General features: G+C 40.5%; 1 protein-coding gene across 1 annotated transcript in view; it reads right to left on the bottom strand.

Annotated features, from left to right (window-relative positions):
- The window catches only part of ror1 (receptor tyrosine kinase-like orphan receptor 1), a 131,806-nt gene that overhangs the window by 18,178 nt on the left and 93,013 nt on the right, over positions 1-20,615 (bottom strand). Inside the window, exons 4-5 of the mRNA XM_030727681.1 lie at positions 17,121-17,411; positions 16,829-16,862 (exon numbers count right to left, since the gene is read on the bottom strand). Coding sequence (XP_030583541.1) covers positions 16,829-16,862; positions 17,121-17,411 — 325 coding nt within the window. The remainder of the gene's footprint in view (positions 1-16,828; positions 16,863-17,120; positions 17,412-20,615) is intronic.

Genomic DNA, 20,615 nt, shown 5'->3' with positions numbered 1-20,615 from the left:
GTATGAAAACATTACTGTGCTATTAAAAAAAAACTCCCAAAACTGTCAGCTTTGATATCTGAAAAATAAAGATGTTGATCATTTTAATAACAGCTTAAATCATTTAAGCAGGAAGGACCCAGAAAATAGGAAAAACAGCCTTAAAATGTTTGACTTCCATGTAACAAAAAAATTAGGGCTCTGAATTCCAAACTGTCAGCTGAGTATAACAAATACATCAGTTCATAATTTATTTTCCTAAGAAGTCTTCTCCCCCCTGGAGAACTATTACAAACTTTATTCTTGTTTTCTATCTCTGTTGCAAAAAAAAATCCTGTTTTTTTTTTTTTTTTCTTAATAACATTCCTTGAATTGACTCCAGGCTGCTGGCAAACATCTGTGTGGAAACAATAATAACAAGAAAAGTAAGGAAAGCAGAAAATAAAGAACAGGGGAGCAAGACTGCTAGGAGCAAACCTACTTTTATGATTCAGACATGCCCCTTCACCCCCACCACACACCTATACAATACACACACACTTTTTTGTGCATGATTTACGACAGCTTATTGCCTAGATCACAGATCCCAATCTGAACACACAAAGGCAGACACTTAAAAAAGACAGGAGGACACATGTTTTGGCTAACTGGCTACTGACGGTGCTCAAGGAACAAGATTGTACATGTTTGAACACAAGCGTGGCTTCCTGAGGAAACCGGAGTAATCCTCGATGAGAGCGAATAAGAATCACACAAGGTAGGTTTCGCGGCGAAAGATAACACTGCCGTACAGTGGAGCTCATAAATAATCCCTCTTTAAAAAACACTGTTGACTGTATGACAAAGAAAACACACTAAAAGGCTTATGTTCGGTTTAAGGACATCCACCTTAAATGCCATTCCTGTAACTAAACAAAGACATTATGAGTTTTTAAAATATTAGCAAGGGGAACCAACACCCCCCCCCCGAAAATAAAACAGGACCTAAAATCAAACCTTGCAGTACAAAACATTTAATGTGAGCTGTAGATGATGAATGGTTATCTACGGTGAGAGAAAAGGGACCTTCTAAAAGGTACAAATTCTAAAAGAATTAAAACTACACTCTTTTCTATCTAATATTAAGAGGAGGTCATTTGTGACCTTGAGGAGAGCAGTTTCTGTGCTATGTAAAGCTGTAAAACTAGACTGAAGTTTCTCAAAAATGTCATTTTGACATTTTGCAGTTGAGTTGAAGCCACTTAAAAAAAAAAGAAAGGAAGTTTGGAGGTAGGACTAAAATTCTTGGGATTTTGGTGTCTTTAAAAAAAAAAAAAAACAAAAAACAGATGATGACTTCTTTAAGAAATTTGGTGGGAACAGAATCGAGAGAGCATGTCCAGTATGGTTTCAGGTGAAAAGGAGAGATGTCTCTCTACTGCAGTGTAAAAACAGTCTGGAGAAATAATATATAATTTAATATATAATATAATTTACTGTTTCTAAAAAGAAATTTAAAAAATGTCTCACACAGCCATTGTGATGCATTGGCGAAATGACAATGCGAGGTTGGTTATAACTGAGTCTGGGGTTAGAATGATTTTAAAAATTAAAGGGATACTCCTGTTTCTTTACCTGCATGCTGATAATTTTTTTTTTTTGTTGCATCTTTCCAGATGTCATAAAATACATGTAGCCGTGAGGTGTAAAATTTATATTAAGAGGAGTTAAAGAAGCAGCAGTAAAAATCTCAGGAATCAACAAGAAAAGATTAGATTTTGATCTCAGTCACTGAAAATGACTAAGGACTAAAAGCAGACCAATAAAAAGATAAGTTAAGGCTCCCGCACTCTTAGAAACAAACACAACAGTACACTAGTCATTTGGTACAAACGCCAGGCAAAGCCTCTCACGGCTGTCGTATATATTTAGAATGTGGTTGATATATGTGCACATATGTGCAACTTTGTGTATGTTCATAGGACCTTTTTTTTGATGGAGGGAACATTAATGTTTCAACAAGCCAAAAGGTTTTTGTGCATACATGTACCTTACTTACTCAGTAGCTGCAGTATAACAAATCAAAGTCCTTCTTGAAATGTTACTAGGCACTTATTTGGGCAGTAATTTTGAAGCATTAGCTAAATTAACTTTAATATTAATGTTTACTTAAACATGAAAATGACATGTATAGAAGTCAAATCTGATGAAAACTGCTTAAAGCGTTTGGTGACTTTGCCCAAAAATTAGGTTTAACAAGACTCATCACCGATGGGGATATCCTCCCGCAATTAATGAAAATATAAAAGAAATGTAGGAGTCAGGATAGCATTATAGCCCCATTTCATAATAGAAAACCCTTCAGCAAACATTGCATTACCTTCTGCACAACTATATTGCCCTAATTTGGAGGCCTTGCCCTAGACTTTTATGCAAATACATTTAGTCACCCCTGGGTTAGTAAAGGTATAATACAAGTTACAACAAAAATATGTTTTCAATATTAACAGTACTCCATAAATCAAATCAATTTCAAACATGCTTTAAGAGATTGGTACTCTGTGATTATCTTTAACATTTCTAATGCATCCTACAAATTTCCATGGTAAACAAATTAGAGAAACTACATACTGCACTCTTGTACAAGAGTGTATCCTACACAATGTTTTTCTATTTCTGTAATCTATAACAATAAGCCAGACATAATTCATACTTATTCATACTTTCATGCTTCATACATTATACTTGTGTGTACAAGAATTTTATTACATAATGCTACTACATAATCTGCTGATATCAATGCATCATGTATAACATCACTATAATCACAAAGCAACCATGTACAAAACATAATGTAAGCATATTGTTTACATTTGAGCAATATTGCTGAGGAGTAGATATGGCTTTGATATTGCTCAATGATGAGTCATAGTCAGTACTATTTATGGCCATGAGACATCCCCGACCAACATGACAGACAATGTTCAGCCAATCACACATTGGCATCAGAGACTAATCAATAAGGCTGCAGCCTAGAACTGATGTTACTATAAACAGACGAGCTCTTTACCTAGAAATTTGGGATTCTCCAGTTTCTCACTATCTAGCTACTGCCAGCTAGTTATGGGGAATCCCCACTTCCTGTCAACAATGGTCAAGTAGATACAGCCAATCACACAGCACAATGATCACATGATTGGGCTAAGCCAATCAGGCATGCAAAAGAGGCTGCATATATTATGGCAGTAGCAGCCTGAAATACTCCATGTTGTTTACATTCCACTTCAGATAAATACAGCCAAAAGTGTACAAAGGGTATTGAACTTCTAGGAATATGAATATTGTGTTGAACATCTTTGAAGAGTAAAGAACAAATATGCCAAATTTCATGGCTCAACTCCTTGGGGTTTTGGAGTCTATAGACTGGAAAGGTAAAACCTCACGGACAGATGGACGGACGGACGAGCAGATGGTCAGTCCATCCATTCATCCATCCATTCTCTTCCGCTTATCCGGGGCTGGGTCGCGGGGGCAGGAGCCTAAGCAGAGAAGCCCAGGCTTCCCTCTCCCCAGCCACCTCCTCCAGCTCATCCGGAGGGACCCCAAGGCGTTCCCAGGCCAGCCGAGAGATATAATCTCTCCAGCGTGTCCTGGGTCTACCACAGGCCCCTCCCGGATGGCTGCACTCCTAACCTTATCTCAAAGGGAGAGGCCAGCCACCCTTTGAAGGAAACTCATTTCTGCCGCTTGTATTCGCGATCTTATACTTTCGGTCACTACCCAAAGCTCGTGACCATAGGTGAGGGTAGAAACGTAGATCGACCGGTAAATCGAGAGCTTCGCTTTTACACTAAGCTCCCTCTTCACCACGACAGACCGGTGCAGCGTCCGCATCACTGCAGAAGCAGCCCCGATCTGTCTGGCGATCTCCCACTCCCTTCTCCCATCACTCGTGAACAAGACCCCGAGATACTTGAACTCCTCCACTTGGGGCAAGAACTCGTTCCTGAGCCGGAGAGGGCACTCCACCCTTTTCTGGCTGAGGACCATGGCCTCAGACTTAGATGGTCAGTATGATGACAATATCCTCACACTTTATTTAGCGCAGGAGGATAAAAAGCATTTTCCCCTGTAAGGTCTACTTCAACCACCATCCTTGGTGTCAAGAGATTTTTCTCATTAATTTCTATTTATATTGGACAAAGGTTGTTGAATATAGAGCTGCCAGGCGGGAGGAAAAGAGGATGACCACAGTGTAGTGGAGGAGGACATGCAGAGGGGTTGATGTGACAGAAGAGGATGCTAGAGATAAGGTGAGAGGGAGGGAGATGATACACTGTGGTGACCCCAGCAAGGAGCATGGAGCACAGAGCAGAAGCAGAAGAAGCAGAATTTTAAGACACTCAAGTAACACTAACTATGCTGCACTATAGTAAATAACATCTTTCTGGACACAAATTATGTGTTACAACAAAACGTCATGCTTCCCAATCTTATTAGCTCACTGAAGTGTCTTTAATACATTCTAATGATTTGCATGACTGTCCTATGCTATACTTTGTGTTGCTTTCATTAACACTTTCACATCCTCATCTGTGACCATTCTGCAGAGAATACTGCAGAATAGTCTTCTTCTGCAGTACTGTCTACAAGCAGCCCACTCTCTGTGAGAGGTGTCTGTATGAGTGAGTGTGAGTGATTGAGCAGGAGACAGTTCATTTTAAGGTATGTTTTAAGTGCTACGGAAAGCATTATGAATGGCTAGATGAAGCAATGACAATTGGAAAGGAGTACTCATAAAAGAAGGATGAAATCAAAAGGGTATGTGAGCCCAGTTGTAATACTTTGGCAAATTTATTTGTGACTAATAGGACTCTGCTACGAACATGGGACTCTGTGTCGCTGCTAAAACTGGGTCAGGAGCATTTTCTGAAGTCCATGTCAAGGTTCCTAAAATGCAGAAGCAGTGTGGACTCTAGTCACAAAAAGTAGTAAAAGTTACAATGTGTACAAAAACAGAGGTGAACACAGGCTGGAAAACTAAATTTGATCCATTTTGTTACCAGTCTGTAGCAGCCTGAGTTTGCTCATGCTGGACCTCACCTTATCCATGGATTTCACTTCCTGGCCCACCTAAGATGAGTTTGAGATCATTTCACAGAAGTGATTACATTTTATCAAAACAGGAAAACATAAGTAATCTGGGCTGTGCTCCTGACTGACACTAATAATACTGTATAACTGGTCCAGTGAGGCTGTGTTCTTTTGACTAGTCAGAGCTTAAAGTATTCCAAGTAAAATCTTTCCACAAAAGTGGAAGAGGTGGAAGAACGAGGTTAGCTAAATTCAAAGAATGTCCTGCAGTCATGGGCACAAAATTTGGTGGGCGCCAAGACTAATAAATGCCAAACTGATTGATAAACTGACGTCAATTGATAGAAGAAAAGGGAATCCTTTAACAACACTCTCAATGCAAACTGCATTGATCCCATTAGGTTCTGCAAATGACTAAATATCATCTGGCTCTTGCTCGCAGGATGCCTTTCTAAACTGCTAACAAAAGCCTCTATATAAACCTCGAAATAGACAACGTACACTGTGGCCGTTTGTTTCTCTCACACACCACCAAGGGCAAAGAAAGAGTGCTTTCTGTGCATACATTTCCCTTTTTTTCTGTGTAAGTGTGTGTGTGTGTATGTGTGTGTTCATGGGAGGTTTAGGGCAGAGTTCAGGGAAACCCCACAGACCCTATGTAGGCCTTGTAACCCTCAGGGAAAAAGTGATTCATAAAATCTCTCTCTCACACACACACACACACACACACACACACACACACACACACACACACACACACACACACACACACACACACACACACACACCTACACCTACACCTACCTTAAACTACAGACTTTACCAGATCTGACCTTGACCAGACTTGCCAACCAGATCACCAACACACAAACACAAGGAGATCTGTGAAACAGGAAGTGGGTCTTGTCCAAGCATGTGTGCGAAAGCTCAGTTAATAAAGAGTGGTGTATGAAACTCGTAATTTGTGCAAAGTATGTCAAGACAGACGCACGTCTAATGCCTAATAATGTAAATTGCTTTAATGGTTAAAGCCATCTACAATTTATGGCAGTCCCCATGTGTGTCTGCCGGGCAGCATTCAGCAGAGGCCTGCGGGTGGGAGGCTGCGGTGGGATCTCTGGTTTCAAACAGCCCCTGTGCCCTGGGACCAGGGCATGTCAAAGGGCCTGTCCCTGATGAGCCATATTAAGGCCCTGATCCCCAATCAATCAGCACCACGCTAAAAAGAATCCACAACAAGATGGCAATTAAACCCCGTCGAGGACTTAGCTAAACATGTGAGAGAGATAGGGTTTGTAAGAGTAACTCTGTGAGCAGTTCTTTGACTCAGTGTGTGAGTGCATGTTTGCACGACTACTTGTGGGTAAAAAGACCCAGTCTACTCCGGATACGCAAAGAGCAGAGGCTAAAAAATGTCCCAGTAGAACATCTTTGTTTTTCAAAGTGGAAACGTATGCACACTCATATTTTAATACTGAATGTAGCTTATGGCTGTTCTAAATAACAGTTTCTAAATTTCCCACTGATTAAACATTCAGGGTCCTGATGAAGTATTTTTAAAATCCTTGAAATCTGAACACAGATGTGGATCACAGAAGGACTGAGGGTCAGTGGACTCTGCAATTTACTGCCTGTTCAGTTTGTGATAATATTCTTTTGGCATAAGATCACAATTCCCTTCTACTTGCTGTACACACTTTTTTTTAAAAAAAAAAAAACTTCAAATCATTTCAATTTTATTTATATAGTGCCAAATCACCTCAAGGCACTTTATATTCTAAGCAAAAACCCTACAATAATACACAGAAAACCCAACTATCAAAACGACCCCATATGAGTAAGCACTTGGTAAGAGTGGGAAGGAAAAACTCCCTTTTAACAGGAAGAAATCCCCAGCTCAGGGAATTGCAGTCATCTGCTGTGACCAGTTGGCTTTACTAAATTTAAGAAGGCATATAATTCCTAGTGTCCTCATCTGCTGACTCATACTCAGATCACCTTCTGATCTTACAAGTCATACTAAAAACTCTTAAAAACAATGTACTGATACAAGGACTTAAGACTACAAGCTGACCCTGATATAAAAATGTAGGTAAAAAGAAGAACTTTCATATGCTGTAAATTGCTTTTACCAGCCACCTGCCTGAGATATTGAGGGGATCCTTGAAAGTTGAACAAAAATATTTTTTGAAGACTTTCCCAGTGAATTATCAGAAAAAACAAACCATCAACTGTACCACCGCTTGATTCTTTTACTCTACATCATAAAAATTAAAAGAGTGGAGTTTTGAAACTATGATATAGTCCATGAGAGTTCTGAAAAAAAAAAAAGATATTTTGGAGTAGGTGCAATTGATTTGCAGTTTTTGTGGCTATCTCCTGTACTTGTGAGGGATCCCAAATCCTGGAGGAAGCAATGCAAATTAAAAATTCAACCCACCCCTTATGTAGCTTGAAGGCCTCTAAGTAAGAAAAAACGATTCTCATGGGGTCAGGCTGGAGGGATTGATTGATTTTCACGGAATGACCCAACTGAAACCCTGAGCATGGACAGAATGCCTTATTATGCACTTCGCCAAGAAAGTTTCTTCACTTCACGTTCCATGTTTGGCAGGTAAACACTAAGCAATCCGAGGATACTCCATCAGCTACCGCTCTTACCCCAAGTAAAACTGCAGGTTGAGAAAACTCACAGAGCCTGCTGCTGGCAAGTTTAAATGGCATGAGGTTCAGTGTGAGAGATGTGTTATCCTTAATCCCAAAATTAAAACACAGTGAAGAGCCCACTGTGTTACTCTGACAGGAAGTGCTGAAGAAAATCAGCATGTGGCCGAGAAGAAGTGCATCCAAAAATTGAGAGGGCCTGTCATCCCCTCAGTCTGAATGGGTGCGATGCTTGTGGTGTGGTGCAAATCATAATCAGTCCTGGCCAGCATCAGAGAACCGCAGCCGTGTTGACACTGGCACTGAGGTGAGAAGAAGTGAAACCAAAATCCAGAGTTTCTCAATACAGCACACAAGTTCACGGTCTGAGTTAAGAGCCTATTGTGACCAAAAACAGCACACGCTCTATGCTGCGGGCTGCGGGGTTGATGGGCGAATGGAGGAGAGGTTTTGGAATGGCGGACTTGCGTATTGCTCTGAATAAACAGGACACTTTTGTGCCTGTTTTCAGGGTCAGCGCATGTTTGGAGGTTTTAATATCAAGTAAATTAACCAGTTTGCCTGGTTTGTACGCCGTATGTGAAGCTACTGCCAGCGGCTGCTAGCATAAATAAGCAGTGAGGCAGTAAACAAAGGGAACAGCTACCACGGCTTTATCCAAAGATCCACAGATTCACACTTTATATCTTAATTGTGCAATCTGTAAAATAGCTAAAGAGTGTAAAAACCTCAGATTGTAGGGTTACAGGAGGTTATGTGTGGGGCTACGTCTTCTGGGAGTCCTGAAGACAGTTGCTGCATTTCAGTCTTTTGAATGGATTAAACAAACAGTTTGGATTTTGTTTAGTTTGGACAGCAGCAGCAGGCTGGCTCATTCCCCATTTCCAGTATTGATGCTAAGCTAACCAGCTGGTGTGGATTCATATTCAGCAGACCGATCTACTCATCATAAGGCACCTTAGTAAATGTGCAATAACAAGAGTGAGCTTTAAGGAAAGCACACATAAAAGCTGTCTTTTATGTGTAAGGATTTAATTACATGGAGTTTTGTTGATGGGCAGCTGATAAAATGTGAATGCACCACATAAAATACTGTAGTCAATGTAGGAAAAAAGCCAATAAACACAAAGACAATGTGGTGATGGCTAAATACTGAGAGGGTGAGCCTAAACTTAAAAGAAATGCTTACTGAGCAGCTAATACCCTACACTGATAAAACTATGTGACTGCGGTGACTTGTTGCCTAAGAGCTGGAAGCTCTTGAGAGGGAAATGCAAGATATAGCTGAGAGCAAAAGAATCTGTAATAGATTCCCTAAATAATTATCTCATTAAAAACTTAACTGTGGTTTAATTTTGCATGCTTTGTTGATCGCTGCCAGATAAAAACCCTTGACGGCATCTGTTTATCCTCCCTCTCTTGCGGAACACACCTAGAAGGCAGTCCCATATGCCAACTCTGCAATTACCAGGCGTATTAATAAAATCGATGCCAATTACACAGATATTATAAGTGCAAACATTTCATAACAGCTGGTCTACATGGGAAAGAAAAGACATTTCAGGGTATCAATCAATCTGTTTTGATTACTGCAGACACACAAGCCTCGGCAACGTTCGACATCACCTTAGTGTGACATCTTCAAGTCATTACACGTTATGGAAACGGCTTCCATAAACTAATTTGTCAATCAACCCTGGCACCGCAGAGGGCGGGACATACATGCTACGGTCCTGTCTATACAAAGTCAAACTGCTCCTGCGTTTTTTAACCCTTTGATGCTTCAACTGTATAATTGGACTGCCAGCAGGGCTGAAGGCAGAGCCGGCCTCCAGGCCGTTGTCTCCTCAGCTCCAAGGTCGATTTAATCTAGCGTGTTGACAGCTGGCTAATTACAGAGCCTTATACAGTGTGTTGGTTGGTTTCTTGCCACACAGCCACATGCACACAGAGATATAGAGGACGTATGTACACACACACACACAAACACACAAACACACACATGCACACCAGTTGCAGGAAACGTTAGACTGAATGTGTGTTTATACTATATTACAGTTAAATACAACTGATTGGAGCAATCACTCCGAGTCATCGAGTTACACTTAAACGAGAGCTCAACTGGCAAATTAATCACAAGCTCACAAAAAGCAAATAAAGATTTTACGCGCGCACACACGCACACATATATCTACTTGCTACAAAGCCAGCCCAATTAAGGGTGGCTTGAATCAACACATCGCGGTAAACTATCAATCCAATAAAGACTTTTGGTGTTTGAAGGACAGTAATGAAGAGAAGGGCATCAGAGCGCACCCTTCATTGAGCGCGCTCAACTGTTCGCTTCCTAAAAAGGGGGATATGCTGAAGCAAGTGACAAGAAGACTGAACGTAAGCAATGAGCAGAGAGGTTAGAGCGCAGACAAAAAAAAAGCAGCCAGAGAAAACAGAGCAGAGGGAATCTGTTCTCTGTTAAACCTGTCTCTCCTTTATTCTTGAGCACAGAGTGGACAGAGCAGAAAGGAGGCACAGCAGAGGGAAAGGAGGAAAAAAAAAAAGCAGCCATTTTTGTGATTGCTTTCTTTTTTCTTTTTTTGCCAGTGCAGAGAGAAAAGTGGTGGGGAAAGTTTTGAGAAATTTAAACAGCCCCGACAGCTGGGGTGCAGTGTTATTAATCTTTTCAAACAGCGAGAAAACCCCTCTATTATAAACACAGACAGGGACTCGGGGTTCGGCGGCTGTGCTACTTAAAGCATGTTTATTGCTTCTGTCAGATTAAAAACGTGTATATCCAATAAGTCGACATCTTTTTTTGGAAATATAAAAGCTGCCGTTTCTGAAAATCACAAAAGGAAATGACCAATCTGTAGGAAGAAGGAAGAACACATTTACAAACAGAACTTTGACATCATATCACTTTTGACATTGATATCGCCACACAAAGCAATACCAGCATTTAGCTCATATGAGTTGTGCGTCTGATCAAATAGTGAATGCATGACCAATTGTTAGCTCTGTTATTGGCCTCCACAAGTACTGAGGAAAATATCTGGCTGGCTAGTTGCTAATTTTGCCTGTGTGCCGCTCACTTCCATGCAGAAATTGTTACTGTGGGTTTTGGGCCAAAGCTCTGCAGAACTGCAAGGTGATGCAGAGTTGGGCGATACTTCTGTGGGATTGGCACCACCACCGAAATCTTTCATGTGATATATTTTACAGCTGTTTTAACCATATGAATGAAACAAAATTCCAACCCAGGAAGGAAACCTGTAGGCTGTGTGCAATACTTTGCCTCAACATGCACATAGTGCCTCCCTTAAGTCTTTTAACATAATAAATTTCAGTAATGAAGGGCATTTAAAGATCAGGTTCAGCCTAGTGTGCACCTAATGCAAATACAGACAGAAAAAGAGAGTAAATAACTGCATCACTGACTGTTTTAGTCTGCTTTATCACATTGTGGGGAGTCTGCATGCTGGCCTTTATTGGGAGTTATTAGCTGCCTCTGATGTGAGCTTACAGCTGAACCTCCCGTCGGCTCACGCAGCTAATCACACCTGAGTGCCGCCGACTGGACTCCGGCATCAAAGAAAAACATGCAGCTCCCAAGTGTTAATGGTACCATCGTCCTCCTGCTCTGCTAACACTGTTTTTCTTTCACTCCCTTCACCCCACTCCCTGTGCATAGGCAGAAAAAAAAAAAAAAAGAAGGAATGAATAAAGTTGGGGCTCTAATTTTGGCAGGCGAGACTTTCCCCCTCACCCTGTGTTTGTGCAAGCTCTATGAAAATACCTCCAAGGTGGAGAGAAGGTGGAGGAGAATGTCAAGGAAGAGTACTGACATACTAATCTGCTTCTTAATTATGGTAACTGCTGATATAATAATGAACTGTGGATTGAATCTGTGCTTTAGATTTGATGCGAGTCAAAAAAAAAAAGAAGTTGAAGTTTAACCTGGACAGATGATAGCCCAGACCTGAGGGTATATTTTCAGATATTAGAGAAAATACACCACTCTTGGCTGTAAATATGAAGCTACTTATATATATATATATATATATATATATATATATATATATATATATATATATATATATATATATATATATATATACACACACACACAAGTCAGCAAGCTTAGATCAAAAACTGGAAACAAGGAAATAGGTAGCCTCGTGCTCTCAAAAGCAACAAATTCAGCTTATCGCTATAAAATAATTAAAAATATCGTTCATCCCATGTACACTTATTCACTTCTGAGAGACTATTCTATTAAAAAAAAAAGAAAAAAGAAAGATAGAAAAGGAGAAAGTATGAAAACAACATGTTGGGGTTTTAGTGTTGGACTATAATGAAGGATTCCTAGAGTCTGAACTGGCACAAGTTAGGCCTGTATGAAAATACAGACAAGCATGTTAATTTATCGTGTTTTTCTTTTTATGTTCATTATATTATTGCATATGCTGAGATGGCAAACAATGGCTGTTCAGACAGCAAACAAATGAATAATAAATAGATATATTTCGACTTTGTCCTCTTTGCAAGCTACAGATTCATTGTATAAGACAAAGTATTCATTTACAGGCACTATTAGTGTCACTGTTTGATGAACATTTATTTAAAGATATGCATGACAGCACCCCAAACTGCCCCTGCACTAATTATTGTTTAGCAAAATTTATTTACAAACAATAATAATAATGTCAACAACATATACGTAACATACCCATAATATCACTGTTTAGTTTGAGATCAGCTAGTCAACATAATATATGTAATTTGTAAGGATTAGAGTGTGATAAAAATAACTCCCAAATGCTATATAGATGTTGATAATCCTGGCACCCTACGCAGTTTATACAGTAAGATTCATCCACATTGATTAATACATCTAGGAGGAGTTGGGGAACATACATACTGTACATATGCTACGATCATTATAGTAAGATATAGTCAATATTCTAAACTACTGGCATCAATCTTCTCATCAAATGCTTACCAAAGGTTTCCCAAAATGACAAATTGGTTTAATAAGGGCTCTATATGCTGTAATGTTTTATATCTTCAGGTTTTCACTGTACAAAACCTGGAATAACATAAAGAGAGAGGGGGAAGAAACACTATCCGCATTTAATTAATAACCCCCTATTGGCGGTCCTCATTTTAACCGTGAACATCTGGAAGACAGAAAACCTGAAAGGCGTCCATCTTCATTTTACCGTGCCAAAATGCCACGCTTTAAATTTTAAATTTCCAGGACATTTTCTCTCTTTCCCTCTCTCAGTCATCTATGTGTCTCATTTTTCCCCCCTTAATTTCAGACCTGCTTTACTGCACTTCCTTCCTCTGGTCTCAGGCACCTCCATTCAACACAAACTGCTTGGATTGTGAGCTGAAACCTCGAGGCTGTCCGCACTAAAAACCAAACCCTTGGGACACACACTGTAATCCTTTGCACACCACAGAGTGTATACTTTTGCACGGCGCGGTGGGGATGGAAATCAGAGCACGGGCTGAAGCAAAGACAGCACAGAGGACCTGAAGTTTGCATTCAGGCTCAACAAGGTGGGTGGTAAGAAATTTTCCCCAAAATTTATGAGTAATACTTGTGGATAATTCTTCCCTAGAACATGGATGTCACTTTCAGCAGCTTGGGAGCAGGAGGTGGGTGGGTGGGGTTGGGGCGGGGGGTGGGGGGGGGGGAGCAGTGCAAATGAATATATTTCACAGAAACTGACAAGCTTCTGCACCAAACGTCTTTCTGAAAACGCTGAACGAGAAAAGGTTTTGATGGTTGAACAGCTGTGGTATGAGGTAAGTGGCCATAGGTCACCAAGTGTCATCATTAGGTGAACTTGTCTTCTTGATGGCTGCCACACTAACTTTACAGCTAATAAGCCGGCAGTGACACTAATGATGAGCAGCAGCCCACCGCCACTGCACCTCCACTGCTGTCAAAGGAGGCACCTGTCTATTTAAATGAAGGCTGTAATGACTGTAACGACTCGAGCTCATGCTGCTTCCGCTCGACTGTGACCCCTTCCTCTAAAAGTTGACAGGAAAGAAAACAACGCAAGGAGAAGTTAATTTCTTCCAACTTGCAACGCGCACTACGGCGCACACTGTGTCTAGTTTGTTGAAGGGATATCTCTGAGTTTTTCAAGCCTCAGGCTGACCAGTAAAAATCAGAGAGACTTTCACTGTGGAAACAACCTTTATATATAAAACATGCATGTACTTTAACTAGAATGCTTGAAAACTGTAATGTGTGAGAACTGGATTATCAGAATGATTAAATTCTCATGATGATCCAGGCAATGTCTTGCTGATATTAACTTCGACTCATCAGCCACTTCACACCTGTTCAAGTGCTCATTAGCACAGATCTTTAATCAGCCAATCCCATCATAGAAACCCAGTGCATGTAGGCATGGTCAAAATGACCAGCTGAAATTAGAACTGAGCATCAGAATGGGGGAAGGGGGGAAAGGTGATTTTAACTGACTCTGACTGTGGCATGTTTATTGGTGCCAGACAGGCTAGACTGAGTATTTCAGAAACTGCTGATCTGCTGGGATTTTCTAACACAACCATGTCAAGGGTTTACAGAGAATGGTCTGAAAATGAGAAAATATCCAGTGTTGATAGAGACTTTGAGCTGATAGGAAGGCAACAATAACTCAAATAACCCCTCATTACAACTAAGGGATGCAGAAGAGCATCTCTGAACACACAAACGCGTCAGAACCTTGAAGCAGAAGACAACACCAGGTCCCACACCTGTTAACAGGAAAAGAGCAACTCGCATGGAGTCACCAAAATTTGAACAACTGATTGGAAAATGTTGCCAGATCTGATTAGTCTTAATATCTACTACAATGTTCATGTCGTATGGTCAGAATTTGGCCTAAACAACATGAAAGCATGGCTCTATCCTGCCTTGTAATAATAGGCACCTTAGTAGTAACTGAGCATCGTTTAAAATGCCACAACCAGGCCTAATTTTTGTTGCCGTCCCTTTACGGCATGGATTCAACAAGGTGCTGGAAACATTCCTCAGAGATTTTGGTCCATATTGACATGTTACCATAACATAGTTGGGCACACTTTGCTCATAAAGAATTAAAGCAATTCTGAAGGTAAAAGGGAGTTCAACTCAATACTCGGAAGGTGTTCCTAATGATGTGGCTGGTGAGTGAAAGCCAACATATAGCAGCAGGAGGTTAAAATCCCTTCCTCCTAGTTGAATTCTCATTCAATTTCCCATTTCAGTTTATTTCCAGTATCTGCACGACCGTGTTGCGAAGCCAAGAATCTCTTTGAAATGTCTTTTTATTGACGTTTCCCTTGAGAAAGTGCATTGTGATTCTTTAGCGGACCAACTGCATCATCTGTGAAAGCTGTAATTTGGTTGCACAGGAAGACATAAAAAAAACATGTAAACAAAGAAACAGCAGAAACAGATGTTTAAAGAGGGGAGCACGGACACGGGCTCGAGAGCATGTATGTGGCTGCGCACGCGCTCATGCCAGCGTGTGACTGGATTTAGTAAGTGTCTGACATCCACTTTGTGCCAACAGTTTTGATTCACAAAACGCTGCATGGAACATGGCAGTGAGCCTTGCCATAATGTCACTGGGGAAAATCATCCAGCTTCCCTCCTTTGATCCTGCAAGAATCAAACGAACTGAAAACTATCCGGTAACTGGAGAGCGGTTAAAACAAAGCAAAGGAGGCGTGCCAGACACAAACAAAATTTTGATTTGAGCAGCATTAGACTGCCAAGGACATGAAGATATTTTACAGAATGAATTTAAATGATTTCTGAAAGGATTTTGTATCATTTGCTTTTATTTATATGCATGTTCCTGTTAAATGATCAGCACTGTAGCTGGTTTTGCTGCATATCAGACTACTACCATCTAATTAGGTGACTATAAATATGCGGGTCATTTTTTTCTGTGCTGCTCTTTCAGACAGCGTTATTTAAGTGAGAATTCAGGTAATCAACGGAGCTCACCGCTAGACAGAACACATTCACGCTTTATTAAAATAACTTCATTACTGTCTTGAAATCAGATCAATGCTTTCCACCCTGTCAACAAGATTACACAAAAAACTAGAAAGACTGATTTCATAAAACTGGTGGGGCGGTGGAGCATGGGCACACAAAGAGAAGCCGTCGCATTCTGGTATGGATTTGAATTGTTTTTGCTCACATTCCTCTGAAATTGAATGAATGGCACAGGTTTTGAATTTGTTAACATTTTGAGTCAAACCCTGTTTTCTGATTGAAGTTGTCTGTAACTAAAGTAACCCAATTTCTCTAATATGAGGATCAGTGTATTAGATGCTATATAGAGATGATGCACTGTGTGCGTCAGAGTCTGCTTTGGATCCCGAATGGTGTGTGTGTGTGTAATGGCCCAACAGTCCACATTCCGACTGTGGAATGGAATATTCAAATATGTCCTATGTGCGTGTCTACACTTGGGTGGAAAAGCTTTCTAGAACAAGAGAGAGCTGAGCTTTAAAGGCTCTTATTAAATATTCATTTAGTTCCCCATGAGACCTGTACCAATAAAATGGAAAATTACAGACCAGACCTTGTTATAAAGTGAGTGATTACTCAATGAATATGCTTTATAGGTCGTCTTAGGGCAGCTCTTTGCAAACCAGCAATGAATTACTGAAGAAGATAGAAATCAATGCTGTGTTTTCCACTTTCAAGACTGTATGTGCAAACTTTAAAAAGCAGGTCAGTATACAGCAGGAGTGCTTTTAAATACTCGTCAATCCATACGCTGATTGGTGTCTTTATTGAAATGATTATCAGATTAAATATTAAACGAAATTACAGTGTTGATCATCTCTTTGTTTCATCAGATCTGCAAATTGCACGTTTTACCAACCTACACCGACAAGGTGCTTGCGACCTGTGCACGAGTAAGTCTTTCTGCAGTAATATATAAAATTCAGTTCTCTCATCATTTGCAATTTGTGTGCGGGATCTGCTCACAACGAACTTCTCTGAAGCTGTCCCCTGTATTGTGGTAAGTGCATTATGAATAGACTGACAGAGAGAAAAATGGTTAGAGGAAAAGCGACTTACGTGGGCTCTCTTGGCAGAGATGTAGGGAGCGGATCTGGAAAAGAAGACAAGGGGATTTTTTTTTACAACAGGATAAACAATATTGTTCCCAGATTTTTCTCTGTGCAAGCTGCCAGCTACGAGAAGAATCAGCTGAGATGAGTGCTGCTATGAGGAGCTAGATCTCTAGGAAAAGAAATCGAAATATTGAAAAAGAAAAAGCATGCCAGTAAGTTTTTAAATGCTTGGCTGGTCAGTTTTGGATGCACAGATGCTTACAGCAGATGCTACTGGAAACACAAAGTCTTCTTACCGAACTTGACAAACAGCACGCCTGTAGTGGAAACAGAACCCTGGCTATTGGTGGCCACGCACTGGAAGTAGCCTGTGTCAGTAGTGTCCAGGCTGCGGATGCGGAGGCGTGACCCAAATGCCATGGACCTGTAGGATACCCGTCGTGGCTCCTGTACCACAGGAGCATCATTTTTCAGCCAGCGCACAGCGGGCGGCGGGTTTCCGGACACGCGACACAAAAGATCGGCCGTGTTGCCCACAGAGGTGGTTATGTTGTTCATGGGAGCATCAAGGCGGATAAAGAGGGGTCCTGGTAGGCAGTATAGGTAGGATAAAAGATGGATAAAAAAAAGGGAAAAAAGTATGAATATATATACATATATTTTTTAAATGAGACCAAGCGAAAAGAAAAATCAAGAAAGTTGTACCACACAGGCCAAGAAAAAAAAAAGACATAAATCAAACAACACTTACTACACTACCTCAGAGCCAGATATTAAATAAAACATGCTGCTATGTGAAAAAGAAATGTGGTAAAACAAACTCTGTGTTTTCAGACACACATATTCAGAGCCTGGTTTCACAAGTTATTTTGCGGTTGCCACTGTTGTGACACCTAATTTCTCGTTTCATCGTGGCTGTATGATGCCAGAGGGGCTTTCCCCCTCAGATTTGTGTGTGTGAGCTCACGAGGCAATATCACCTGTGCTGCGGTCTTTGAAGAAAAGAAGAATCAACTTTAAAATGACTGGTTCACAGCGTTTCAAGTCTGTTCTTTAAACAGTCAAAACAAACAGCTCCTGATTACTGCTGTCAATGAGAGGAATAATTACAGCAAGTAAACATGGCTCACCACCAAAAACCAGTTTCAAAAACTCATGAGTGGTAACGCTATTGGAACACATTGTAATGCAAAGGTAGACTAAGGCATCTTTGCTTAACTCGCTCCAGAACTGTATTTTTCCCCCTTAAGATGGTCAGTTTAAAAAAAAAAAAAAAAAGCTATCTGGAGGGCCACCTAAGAGTTTAATGTGCAGGAAAAACATCGGTCTTAATGTCATGAAAAACCTCTGGAAAGTTCTCTCAACCCCAAAACCCGTGTTAGGTATGCAGAAATGCTCCTGGTTACACAAACGGGCCAAAACAAACAACAGAGGAAACGCGCATACAGGAGAATCTCAAATACTAGTCAAATGAAAATGAATGTGTGTGAATAGAGAGGCTGAGGGTGTGTGTGTGTGTTTGTGTGTGTGTGTGTGTGCGTGAATAGAGAAACTGATGGGTAAAAATAGAGGCACACGCCTACTGGTGCTAGCACACCAACACGTGCAAGGTTAGGTTCAAGGTTTTCCAGGAAAAGTTAACGGAAAGCATTAGAGAGCTGAGTCCTCTCTTGATATAGCATGTAAATCTGTTGTTCATTACATTGTACATACACAAGTACTTAGCAATACTGCATTACCACAAACTACAGGAGGAACAGTCAGCAGGAAAAACTTGCTAAATGAATTGGTCTGAAACTAACATTTACTTTTATTATCAAGCAAGAAGGAGATTATCTTCTATATTAATCAGTTAGAAAATGGGAAAATGCAGCTTTCGGTTTCTCCAAGCCGGCGGGGAGATCTTCAGCACGCCTTTTTATCCAAGCAACAACCCCAAAGTGAAAGATATTCAGTTTTCTATCACGACAAAGTCAAACAGAGAACCCCCATACAGGAGAGCCTCAAACTCGAGAATATTTGGCTAGTTTGCTTAATTGGTGACTGAAATACCTAATTTATTATCCCAATACGCAGAAATATGAAATTAATATGAATAAAAGTCAGAAGCTGCATATGCAGGGAACTTCTGTGCCTTGAGTTTGGCCTGTTAAGCAGATGAGTCCTCCCAGGCCAGAAGACTGTGGGGGTGAACTGCATAAAATAGTGTTCATCACTTAGTATTTCTTATAGTACAGCTTTGTTTGAATAAACTTTACAAGAGTTGGATTGCAGGCCAGCTTTCTTTCAGTGTGAGCATCCATGTTGTGGCTCGTTGAATGATTCATACAGTGCGAGTATAAAAGTTGCAGGGAGCAGTCAGGCAGAAGAATGTGTAGTGTAACTTAGCAAAACAGGGAAGATGAAAAATTGCAATCAAGCTTAACTCGCTGAGCACAGGGTGTCCAACCACATATTCAGCTTCATCTCGGGCAGTCTTTGTTCAGGGTTTTTGTACTGTGAATGGAGAAAAAAAAAAAAAAAAAAAAGAGGACTCGTCGGAGAAGTTAAACACATGCATACTGTATGGTCTTTAAGTGTATAGTGTAAAAATCAGTGTTTGCAACATGTGAAAAAGAGAAGTGTGCATATATTGGCACAGAGCCTCTATCTGCTTGGCAGCCTCACAGCGTCTTCCATAAAGTCCCAGGGCTTAACACCGCAACGTGGTCCTAACAAGTGTGTGACAATATGAGGAAACTCCCACCATCAACCAGCCCACCACAACTCTCCTCTCCCCTCTTCTCACTCAACCTAATATGACCTGTTTTCTCTGTGTGCTCTACACTACTGTCAGTTTTATTTGTACAAATCCCGTCTCTCACTGTTACAGCAGCAGGACCAAAACCTTCAGCAAGTCGATGCTTAAAGTCATCTGGAACAATATTAAAAAACCCCTTCATCCAATTTTCCCCATTTCCTTTTTTTTATTTACTCCTCCACTCCATTGTTGACGTGTGCACTTCATTTCCAGGCATAAAAAACTGGAAATGCCTTTGCATGACATCACATAGACGCAATGTATATATCACAGAGCTCGCTGAAAGCTGTGAACCTGTTTCATATTTGTCTATGACAACAGCGCACACCAACAGAAAATATCGAGTGACGCGGTCTCTGCAGTTAATTTGTGTCACTTGTTTGTTTTCATAACTTGTTTATCCAGCCGTTTTGCTACTTGGTGTTTTGTTTTACTTTTCAATTGAATTTATCCAATCTGATTATGTTACCATTTCGAACGACCTTAAAAGTCATGAGACAACCATAAGTGTACCGAGATAGGTGGCGAGATTACATTCCTTGTCTGTTAAGTCCACTTTCACGCACATTAAGCAGCAACATTTTGCTATTTAGCTTCACTTTGCAGCACTGTGTGCACTCAATTTGTCACCTTTAGCCATCTCACGGCTGCGAAAGGTAAAAATGTGCTCTGACCTCAAGCGTGGTGCAATCTATCACTGCGGGTCAGTGAAACTTGCTAATTTGTTTCTCAAAGGTAATTATGAGTCTAAAAGCACTCATTAAACCAGTTAAGACACTGTTTCAACTTAAGCGGTAATCATTATGCTATTGGTGTAATGTTCCAATTTTCTGGTGCATGGTTTGCTTCAGGCTTCTTTCTCTCCATGATAATTATTTTTTCTGTCTATATTTAATAGTGGTATGTTAGTTATCTTTTAGTAAGTGCTTTTCCACTGACATGGGGCCAGCGCCTAAACTATAACAGCTTCCACGCATTCTCAGCAAAAACA

This window comes from Archocentrus centrarchus, chromosome 4, assembly GCF_007364275.1.
Source record: "Archocentrus centrarchus isolate MPI-CPG fArcCen1 chromosome 4, fArcCen1, whole genome shotgun sequence".
Classification (NCBI taxonomy): domain Eukaryota; kingdom Metazoa; phylum Chordata; class Actinopteri; order Cichliformes; family Cichlidae; genus Archocentrus; species Archocentrus centrarchus.
This window is presented reverse-complemented; position numbering and strand designations above follow the sequence as displayed.